Genomic DNA, 11,859 nt, shown 5'->3' with positions numbered 1-11,859 from the left:
GCACACAATAAAAAAGTGACATCACTTGAAACATCATATGCACAGAGTGAAACACAGTGACACAGTTTAAATGTGTGTGAATCAGCTAAAAAATTATTAAAATTTAAATTATTAAAAGTTTGATAATCCCAACTGTAACCAAAAGAAGATTGGCAGAAGGAACAGAATGAGAACACATGGCAGCAAATATTACTGTTTCCATTCATTATGAATGAGAGGCTATTAAAACACAATCACCTGAGTATATAAGAACAGACTTCTGCTTAATTATTTCTCGTTATATTTACGTACCAAGGGAATTTAAATTTTAAATTTATTTTTACTTTGTGTGCTGAATTTAAAAATTGAATTTTTTTTGTCCAAGTTAGGTTTGCTTCCCCTACAGAGTAAAAATATTTTTGCTTTCACAAAATATTCAAAAATCAATAAATAAATCCATACATGCTTACATGCACATGTGAATAAATAAATGGGATATTTAAACCACAGAAAAACTCAACGATTCATGAAAGAAAAAGTTGCTTCCACTGTAAAATATTTGACCACACTGCCACCTGCTGGACTGAAGATAAAATACACCTAATGAAACAGGATTAAAGTAGGTAAGAAAAAGAAAACTGAAAAAATAAAACAGCAATAACACATGGCTAGAAACAAAAGGTTACATAATTTTACAAAACATGATGTACACTTCATTTTCAAATTTTAAAAAATGAAAAAAGATGTTTCTATTTCAGTAAAATTTAATCGTGATCTGTTCTGTGTCATACCTCAAAGAACATAAAATATAGATTACTGTAAAAATATTGCACATGACTACCAAATGAATACTGTTAACAGATCAGCTTTTATTTTCTATTTTGCTGTTGTTGTTTCTATTTTAGTCTTCTTTGCATGAATTAATTCAAGCCCACTATAACCACTTTTTGAAGTCTTCATTTGACTAAAGCTTGTGGGTGTTTAGAGTTTGTCTGTTTGGAGGATTTATTCCCATCTCTCTGTTAAACAGAGAAAAGAAAAAACCCTCAAAAAACATATACACATAATTTATGTTTCATTTCATGGGATTTAATGTGTTCATTTAATCTGAATTGAATCATTAAAAAAAATTGAGACAGGAGTTAGACTCATAGAAAACTGGCTGACAAAAGTACTATCCTTTTAATTGGGTTTAAACATTTTCATAAACAAAACTTAATTCCATTTTGCTTTAATTGCTCTTTTGATTTCATATTTTTCCTTGTTTATCTGAATAAAATATCAATACAAGCAACATACAATTAAAAAGTGAAAGAAGAACATAACTTTACCTTCTTTTCCATTTGTAGTACAGTGCCAGACCAGCTGCTGCCACGACCAAAAAAGCTGCAAAGGCTCCTCCTCTGAAGCCTCTAACAGGGACAAAATTCCCTAAATTGAAAGATTATTTTTCATTTAAGCTGTTGGATGTATATTTATCGTAAACATTTTATAAATAACTGACACATTTTTGCATGTTAATGAATGAGTAATTGTAAAGAAAAGTAAATAACCAGCACTCTGCACACCTAATTGATTTGCTGGTTTCCAGACTCACCTTGTTCACTTAAAGTTGCGTTCCTCCAGTTTCTGCGAGTGCTGATGTTACAGTTAAAAACAGAATCTTTATCACTGTCTGAAAGTATCAGAGAACTGCTGATGTTGTAAAGCTGCTGTTCAGTCTGCTGGACTGTGGTTTCATACTGGAGCGACACATTGGATGGAGGGCTGGTGGACCAGAATAACTGGGGTTCAGGAAAGATTCCCTCTGAGCTGCAGTTCATTGTGTTTCCTACTTGCTGAAGATTGACTTCTTGTACTGGAGCTGCAAAAGTGTATTCAAATTTCTCATGTTACAATCAGCTTTTTTTCTTGCCTGCTATATATATATATATATATATATATATATATATATATATATAGGCATAATGAATTGCAACTTACAGTTACAATATTAACTCAGAGCTGCAGGTTTTAAGTGTAAGTTCAACGAATTTTCTCTAAATATGAAGAGAAACTCATAAATTAAAAAAGTATAACCTGACTGCTCACGATTTTGTCTTATATTCTTCTGTATTTTTATTTCATGTGCTATTATATTCATATTTTACTCCATACCATTTACTTCAAGGTTTATAAATGATTCCTTGTTTCCTGTGATGGTGCTGGTGTAGCATTTGTATCTGCCTTCATCCTGAACATCCGCCCACATCAGCTGGAGTGAAGCATTTCCTCTGGAGATTTGGTGGTTGAATAGTGAAGTCCTGCCTCTGAAATGCTTGTCCTGAAGTGCGGGCTGGTCTTGGTTGTGGTAGAATGAGTGGACACGAATGTTTCCTGCAGTTTCCTGCAGCCAGTGAATGACTATGTCAGTGTCACTTTGGAAAATGCACGGTAAGATGCATTTTTCCATAAATACACAGGATACTTCAGTATCTGAAACATCAGATAATTAAAAACATAAAAGCTCAGTTTAGGAAAAGCAGCTCTGTAACCCACATTAGACAAAACAAAACAAAGACTTCAGCAAACCAAAAGTGTTTGTCATCACGGAAGGCTTAACAACTGAAAACCATTGTTAGCACCTGGTTACAACTCGGCTCAACACAATGCAGCACAAATTAAACATGTCAATCAACCTCACGATGCTAGATCAGGAAAAATGAATGGCATCTGAATCACTGGACGAGAAGCAAACAACATTTTTCCTCACACACACACACCCACACACACACCCACGCACACATACACTAGACACAATCTAAGTTCTACAGTGGCTTCATTTTTGTAAGATAACAGCAATAGCACTCTTTTAGTTACCTCAAACATACCAGTATATGACAGCTGTTTGTTCTGTTGATTGTTTTTAACTAAAAAACTTTATAATTAATCAGCTACATTTCAGTTGTTAGTATTAAAATTTGTCATAGCATCATGGCAACAACAGTTGGAGTGTTAACATCGTATTTACCTCCTTTGGAAACAGTAATCATCCACAAAAACACCACAGTCACAAAAAACATAACAAAGTTGACGCCCATCATGTTTCCTCCAATTCATGGGACCAAAACACCAAAAAAGAAAAGAGATTTGAGAAAAGACGTTTTCTGGTGCCGTAGTTAATCTCAGCTGTATCTAGACAAACAGGTCTGTCCTGACAGGTGTCAGCTATGTATCGCTGTTTCATCAACACGGATGGAGAAACAAAAAAAAAGAGGTGGAGAACTAAGAAGGACAATTAAGTATTTTTTAAGATGCTTAGCCACAACCTTTTGTAAAATCCTAGCAACAAATGGTATTTTTCGAGATCTACACTGCTAGCGAGAAGGGTCAAGCATTGACGTTATTTTACATGGCAGCATATTTAAAATAAACAGGGACTTGACAAATGAAGCACTGATTATAGTGAGCACACAGGAACTGACAGACTGAAAGACATTTTCTTAGAGGCTTCATTAAAAAAACAGCAGGTGGAACAGGAGTACAGAAGCAGGCAGCTCTCGCATCTGTGACTCACATCTCCACGTTTTTACTTTGGGTTTGAATATTTGCTGTATTTTTTCTAAAGACAGATGTCAGAAAGAACTGCAGAGTCTGGATGAGCACTCCTGAGGTGACAGGGTCTCAGAGATCCAGGCCCTGCACATTCAAGGAAGGCAGAGAAAGAAGAATCCCCCTCCTTGGAAAAGATCTAGGCACTGAGACATTTTCCACATGGGCAATCAGAAAAGCTCAGCGTTGCTCACTAGCTACCCCACACTTCTGAAACAGTCTGAGCTTCACCTGGACACCTGCTCTTTCCTTCTCCTCCTCTGTGGTCTGCATGGATCCACAAAGTCCCCGTTGAGACCACCAGATGAGGATCTAACCACCAGCTGCAAATCCAACAATAAGTGTCTCTCAGTAAAAGCACACAAACTCTGCATTTTGTTTATTCATTAGCTTTTCTGTTTAGTAAAAAAAAATAACTGTCACATTTATGTGTCCTTGGTTTAGAAAACTCATGTTTGTGTTTTTTTGGCTACTCTTTTTGAGTTTTGTTGTTTTGAATAAAATCAAATAAAATTCAGTCTTTGAGTCATGCTATCTCAAGTTTTCTGTTCTTTAAACTAGTACTAATGAATGTTACTTTGGTGTTAAAATGCAATGAATACATTTAGTCAAGATTTTAAAAAGAATTTTTGTATATATATATATACATACATACATACATTACTGTTACTGTTACACTACACACTGCAGTTATAAAGAAATGCTATCAGTGTTCGCATTGATCGTTTTAAATATTTTTGATTTTTTTCTGAAATTAAATTTTGACTTATTTTCTTAAGCCATTATTTCAATTTCTTTTCACTGAGGTATTTCAAATACATTTCCAACATTTGGACATTATTTAAGAAAAATATTTTAGTTTTACTTTCAACATTTAACATTTAGCTCTTTTAAATTAATAGTATCCTTCTGTTTTTTTCCCTTTAATGTGGTCCCAACAGTCCTAAAGAGTTGTTGGCTGGTCAGGTTCTGTTTGTTTTTTTTTTCTAGAAGTAGAACCGTCTTCACTGAGTTCTTGCAATTCAGCATCTCTGTTAAACGACAGGAAGAAAAAAAAATTATATAAAGGTCAGTCAGACAAACCACCTGTTTGATTTTCTCACATATTCATATCACGTTTTATGCTTTCATATGATGGATGTTGATGAATTCTACTTCCAGCACATCTGCAGTTCATTTTAATCTTTGACCCAAATAAGCAGAAAATTAAATTTCACTCATTTCATTTTTAAAAATATAACATATGAACTTTATAAAACGATCAGAGCAAACAGAAGTAAGCTCCTCTGTAGTAATGTTTAGGATACTTACACATTATTAACAGACTTTGACCTTCTGTGGTTTTCTTGTTGACCTGAGAAACATTTTGCATTCATAAGACATCGTCCATGAAATAATAAACACAATGCACAATTCAGCAGTGCAGGCATGTCAGTAGTAATATACGTGTTTGTTTTGTGTGCTTGAATGTTAAGTACACGGGCATATGTACTTAACATTATAGTGTTTAACTGCAGACATCCTAGGTAAGGTAAGGTAACTTTATGTATACCCAATTTGCTTTACAGAAAAATGATAGCATAGCATTTGGCATGCCTTCAAAAACAAAAAGTATGTGAAGATTATCTGTCCTTATTTAGTGAGGATGTTTTACTTCCTGTCCTTTATGTCCTCGCCTGTGCTTGTGTATGGTGAGACTGTTAAAAAAGGGGTTGAGCCATATACAGGGTGAGGGGAGATGACCCTTTGTGATCAGCAGGAAGTCACACAAAAACACCCACATCCACACACACTCAGTGCCTCAGTTTTATGACTGGCTTTTAAGGCTGCAGGGGGTGCTGGTTCTTTGGAGTGGTCTGACACTGAGGGCAGAGGTGCTACCGAGCGACCCAACACTATTATTTTATTTTGTCAATTTATTTATTTTTTGTATTTCTTGTTAATTAAAATAAAGAAACAAAAATAATTTTTTGTGGATCTAACAATCAGGATTATATATCTCAGACCGGCTGAGAGATCTCTCTCCAGGGCTCCTCAGTCTGTCACAAGGCCTCCTCCTGGTGGGACATGCCCTGAATAATGCCCCAGTGAAACTCCACATCCTATCTCTAAGGGAGAGGCAGGCCACCCTTTGGAGGAAGCTGATTTCTGCTGCTTGTGTCCATGATTCTTCTGGTTACTACCTAAAGCTTGTGACCATAGGTGAGGTTAGAGACGCAGATTGACCTGTAAAATCAAGAGCTTCGCTCTTCCACTGAGCTCTCCCTACATCCACATCACTGCAGCCACAGCACCAATCCATCTGTCGATCACCCGCTCCACTCACTCCTGAACAACACCCTGAGGTACTTAAAAACTCCTCCACTTGTGCAGCAACTCATCCCTGACCAAGAGTAGGCACTGCATCCTTTTATGGCTGAGGACAATATCCCCAGTTGACGTCAACAGCGCTCCTCCTGCACTATACACACTGCAGGTGGAGAACCTGCTTTCCCTTCCTGAATCACTTAGCAGTTTGCAGAGTCACTTCAAGACAGTCTGAAAGTCTTTTTCAGGTGTCAGGATGTGTGGACATCCAACTATGTGAACATGCTAACTCAACAACAAGGTGCCAAAGGATTTTCTAATTGATAGCTTAGCTGCATTTGACAATCAGACACTTTGGAACTTGGCAGCCTTCATACACTTTATGCATGTTTTATTTCTCAATGGGACAGTATAAAGCAGCACCACCGTTTCAGTCTTTTGACAAAATGACATTCAAATCTTTTTTCCTAATTTGAATTCAGTGAATGTTCATATAATACGAAACCCTTCTGCATTTAGATTTCTCTAAGTGCATTCATTTTCAGACCAGGGAACAATTTGACAGCAGAAGTGTTAAAAGATGTCTCACAGCTATTGTTACAGCATTAAGGTGGAACATTTTTTTAACCTTCTAAAAGATGACTTGGTGATTATGTGCTCAGGAACTTGGGCAACTGTTAGGAGCGTGACTACAGTGAAGCAAGCTTGCTTTTCATGGTCAAGACAGAAACTTCCTCAGTTGACATTTGTGAAATTTTCCTGTTGTGAGATATAACACATCAGCCCTAATGTGAATTTGAAAACGGAACTACGACTGCTCTAGATGTTGGTAAATCAAACTGTGACAAAATAACTACTACTAATAATAATAATAATTTACCACCATGCATTTTCAAATACCAGTGTCCGTAATCTTGTGGCATTTTTTTCATAGAGAATGAGCTGTTTTAACAAATGAGACATAAGCAGTACACTACAGCGTCATTACAGTAGCGTCTACTGTAAAAATGTATGGACATGAGCAGTGGCACAGCACTCCGAACTACTGTGCACCTTTGTATGTTGTTTGTGTTTTTTCTGCCTTTTTGTTCCATCTTCTTGCAACATACTGATCACTTTCAGTCATCAGGAACTGATAGATGTTTGTATATATTGCACTTCATTGTATATATTTCTCCTGTTTTTTATTTATTCCTGTTGTCTTACTCTTTATATTTTATTCCTGCACAGTTGGCGTGGAGCACCCATAATTTCCACCGATAAGGACCAGTACAGTCGTGGCCAAAAGTTTTGAGAATGACACAAATATTAGTTTTCAAAAGGTTTGCTGCTAAGCTGCTTTTGGATCTTTTTTTGTTGTTTCAGTGATGTACTGAAATATAATTACAAGCACTTCATACTTGAAGGCTTTTATCCACAATTACGTGACATTTATCAAGATTTTTGATATAACAAACAACAAAAAAACAAAACAGACAGCACAACAGTGAGGGCAAAACACACAAATAAGACAAAAGATTCCACTGCAGCCAAGTTTACACCGATCGCATATTGGACTTAAAGAAGGAATTTAGTTTTTCAGTAATGAAGTCTATGAAGCACTTTAAATTGAATTAACTGATGTCTTTCATTTATAGAATAAGAATTGATCCCACACAAACTCCTCTCCCATACATCATCTCCAATTTGCCAACCAAGCTCAAATACTCTGAAAAAGCGTTCACAAAACTAGAAACCAACTCTTTAGAAGTTGGCAAACTCAGGAGCGTAAAAATTGGCCCTTCTTCCGGAAGAGATGGAAAGCTTGGGAAACTCTGATGAACATAGTTTCTTATCTGTAAATAATGAGGGTTTATGCTTATTTTTTCTTCATAGAATCATAGACATACTCATAAATACCAAAAAATAAACTTAATTAAATCACCACATTAAACAAAGAGGGCCATGTGGTCACATGAACAAGAGAAAGTGCCAGGTCAAAGGGGAACAAGCAACTGCACATGCACGCCACAAACAAGTACAGTAATGTCCTTTTACCTCTTTTCTTTTTACAGAGCAATACCAAACCAGCTACTGCTGCTCCAACCAGAACCACTGCAAACACCCATCCTATGGCACTTTCAGTATTGGTTGAGTTCCCTTAAAGGTGAGAGACTAATTATTTTTCTCTGGATGATTTATTTGTTTTTGCAAGTTACACATGTAATAACAGGTGATAACAGCTTTTTCTCATATAAGTTACAAATTCCTAATTAATCTTACCTTGATTTAGCTTCACAAAGATATTAGTCGTTATTGTCTCCGAAGCATCACTGAGTTCACACGTGTATGTTCCCTCCTGATCTGCAGATAAGTTCTGCAGTGTGAGGCTGCCTGACTCTGACACACCTCTCACATGCTGCTTCCACCTCTCTGACACTGTGTATTTAGCATCAGGCCCAGTCTTTGTCAGGATGATCTGACTGTGGTTGAATCTCCAAAGGAGTTTTCTTAGAGAAGTGTTTGAGGACGAGCAGGGGAGCGTTGTTTCAGTGTAGCTACTGATAACTGAAGCTGAAATAACACAGAAGCAAAAACACATTTTTAAGAAGTAAAACCCACTGAAATAAAATATCTTAATATATTATCATTCTGTGAATGACTTTGCTTTGAACCACAGATGAATACTGAGCCTGGTGTAGATGTTTGAACCCTAATCCTACCTAAGAAAAACATGTTTGGATAAACATGTAAATAATTTTTCATGTGTGTCATGGTCCTGGATGTGTGACGCAATGTTTATATGTTTTCTGGTTTCATTAATATGCTTTGATTTAGTGCTTTTCATGGTTCAGTTTCCTTGCTCTTCTTAGTTTAGTCATTTGTATTTCTAGTACTGTGTTTTCCCCAGCTGGTCATGTCTCTCCCCCTCTCTGTGTCCTCATGTCTGTTTCAGTGTCAAGTTGTTGTCACTTAGTATGCATCTCAGTGTATTTCTTGTTTTATTTTGACAGTCTCTTGTCCTGGGTTCAGTGTATTCAGTTTTGCTTCCTCCTTGTCTCCTTGTTACTGATTACTTCCAGCTGTGTTCCCACCTGTTTCCCATCCGCTCATTATCCCCTGTGTATTTAAGTCCTCTGTCTTCCTCTGCTTGTTGTTGTGTCCGTGCTGATGTCTGTTTTTCCCCATGCAGGTTCGGTTTCCTCCCTGATCCTAGTTCCCAGATTTCTGGTTTCCTAATGTATTATTTTTCATTTCCCAGTTTGAAGTGTTAGGTTTTGTTTTTTTTGTTTTTCATGTTTGAATTTTGCTTCAGCTAAAAGCTGCCTTCTTTAGCTATCTCTTTGTGTTCAAGTCCTTCCTTTGGGTCCAAACTCTGCATGCCACACAACAAACCCAAGACAATGTGTGTCTGACAGAATGATCATATTATTTAATAAATCTAATAAGCACCACAAATACACATCCTAATTTCTTACGGTTAGAGTTGGTGCTGGGGTCATCATCACCAATAACCTGAAAGGGTTAATGTATTTAAATTTATAGTTAAGGACACAAACTGCTGTAATTTTCTAATAAAACAACCATTTCTCACTTCACTGCTTCTTCACATTATAACCAACAATGTGCTGAATGTCAGCATCGCTCCATTCTGGAGCATTATATTCTCATGTAGTAGCTGCCAAACAGTGCGTATGGTCACTAACAGGGCTCAAGAGAAAAGTATATGAAAGCAGAAGTGGTGGCACTTGTGTAAAAAGAAACATTACTCAGAACTGTCACATGACACGATGTTTTGAAGCAGTTATTTGTATATGTATGTGTTGAAATTTTTTACCCGTTGTTGTGCCTTGAGCACAAAATTGTTCAAAACTACTACCAATTTATTTTTCCTCTGGATCAGGGAGCATGAAAAATTAATGTTCTTATTTATAAGCAAAAATGAAAATAATCATTCTGACCTCTCAAAAGAAAATTCTGTTTTGTTGCTTCTCTTAGGAAGCAATGTTTCTCCATTTTTTAAGTTTCCTTCTTACATGAAATACTCACATGCTCGACTCAAAGTGGCTCGCTTCCTGTTTCTGTGTGTGCTGATAGTGCAGCTGTAGTCCAGATCTTTAACTCTCTCTGACACCATCAGAGAACTATTGATGTTGTAAAGAAGCTGTTGAGTCTCCTGGGCTGTGGTTTTATACTGGAGGGACATGTTGGATGGAGGGCTGGTGGTCCAGGTGAGATTAGGTTTAGGGTAGATTCCCTCTGAGTTGCAGGTCATCTGGTTTCCTGTTTGCTGAATGTTGACTTTTTGGACTGGAGCTGCAGACATACAAGGATCTAGTTTCAAACATTTAAGCATACATTTACATTAAAATCAAGGTTTTAAATAAAATGTTAACATTATTATCAGCAAATCTGTGTGTCTGTGTTGCATTCACAGTTAGCTAATCAGGTTAGCTAATAGCACAAAACTCCATCCTCTAAAACTTTAAGACTACGAAATTTGTGGCTGTTTATTCTTTCCTTCTAACGTGTCTGTATTCTCCGCATATTCTGTGTTTTTCATACCGTTAACATTTAGGTTGATAAATGAGTCTCTATTCCCATGAAGGGTGCTGATGTGGCACTTGTATCTGCCCTCATCCTGAACCTTGACCCCTGCCAGTTGCAGTGAGACATTTCCTTTGGAGATCTGGTCCTTGAACAGAGAGGTCCTGTCTCTGAATCTCTGGTCCTGATATCCATGCTGGTCTTTGTTGTCATAGAATGAGTGGACATGAATGTCTCCTGACGTCTTAAACCAGTAAATGATAATTTGAGTGACATCCTGGGAACTGCATGGCAGCATGCATTTCTGCATTAAAACACAGGAAACCTCAGTATCTGAAACATCAGGTAAAGATTACATTAGTGAGACATAATCAGACCTACATATAAAAAGAAGAAATAATATTACTGCTTTCATATTTGAGTTATATCTGTTCAGTTATTAAGCAAAAACTGTTGTGAATCCCTTTTGCCTGCTTTGGTGCAAATTAAAGTGACAATAGGTGAAAAGGCAGGATAGATTTTTTTTTTTTTACTTTTGATTTCAGTGAAATACACAGTCGTAAGAAAAACATTACTTGCTGACTTAATAGAAGTACAGGGAATAATAACAGTAAAGGATCCAGTTCAATACAACCTTTTTAAAAGCCTCTTTATTAGTTTTAGTGGCCACACATCTGAGGTTTCATTTCACATCTCCTGAATGTGTTGATTCCCAGACTGCCAAAACAATCAGTCAATTAGCTGATCATTGATCAGTTTCATGATTGAATTAGCAACTTTCTAGCTGAAGTAGTACTGGACAAATCGTGTTCTTTTTCATCTCAACTTTAAAGTTCGACCTCCTCGGCTGGTCCAACCCAGAGTCGATCATGGCCAACTGGCCAATCCGACACCATTCATTTATACCGTAAAAAAAAAAAAGAAAAAAAAAAGAAATAAAACCCCATCGGCCCATAAAAATTAAAGACAGCAGCCCACCGGACATATGCCTGGTATACCCAATGGCCAGTCCAGCCCTGGGCTTGTGGTCATGCATTAAATTAATAAATCTTTCTGCACACCGTTTCACTGTTTAAATGAAAGTTGCTCCTAAATGTTCTTATTCCCTTACCTCCTCTGGAAGTCATCAACATCCACACAGAGATTATAATCCACCAAAACACAGTAGAGGAGACCCTGCTCATGTTACCGTTACATTTCACTTAGCACACAATGAAAGAGGAAGAGGAAGAAAAACAAAGAGGCGAGCACTTCCAGTATCACGTGACACCAGCTTTGTGGATTAAAAACAATAACAATACATGAAATCAAATAATGACATCTAAAAAGTGATAGTAGCAAAATTATTCCAAAAGAAGATTTATCTTGGAATAACAACCATCCATATTATCTCAAAATTCTAGAGGCAAAGAAAAGGACATGCAGGACAGAGAGAAGCAATAAGTAAAGGCGGAC

At 36.8% G+C, this 11,859-nt stretch overlaps 1 protein-coding gene across 2 annotated transcripts; it reads right to left on the bottom strand.

Moving 5' to 3' along the window:
• Window positions 1–7,321: 7,321 nt before the first annotated feature.
• On the bottom strand, window positions 7,322–11,600 carry LOC148101541 (uncharacterized). 2 transcript variants are annotated; one of them, XM_087846378.1, is made up of 5 exons: window positions 11,516–11,600; window positions 10,423–10,737; window positions 9,907–10,191; window positions 8,140–8,430; window positions 7,322–8,016 (listed from the first exon to the last, which is right to left on the bottom strand). In XM_087846378.1, exons 1-5 carry the CDS (start codon window positions 11,586–11,588, stop codon window positions 7,793–7,795), a joined length of 1,188 nt encoding a protein of 395 aa, XP_087702504.1. In that variant the 5' UTR covers window positions 11,589–11,600; the 3' UTR covers window positions 7,322–7,792. The 2 variants fall into 2 exon arrangements, with proteins under 2 accessions (XP_087702504.1, XP_087702505.1); XM_087846379.1 differs by having other exon boundaries at window positions 7,323–8,016; window positions 9,907–10,173.
• Between the last annotated feature and the right edge of the window lie 259 nt (window positions 11,601–11,859).

This window comes from Neolamprologus brichardi, chromosome 9 (assembly GCF_056152115.1).
Source record: "Neolamprologus brichardi isolate AB-2024 chromosome 9, ASM5615211v1, whole genome shotgun sequence".
NCBI classification, from domain to species: domain Eukaryota; kingdom Metazoa; phylum Chordata; class Actinopteri; order Cichliformes; family Cichlidae; genus Neolamprologus; species Neolamprologus brichardi.
Note: the sequence above shows the minus strand (reverse complement) of the source record. Positions and strands in the feature narration are given on the sequence as shown.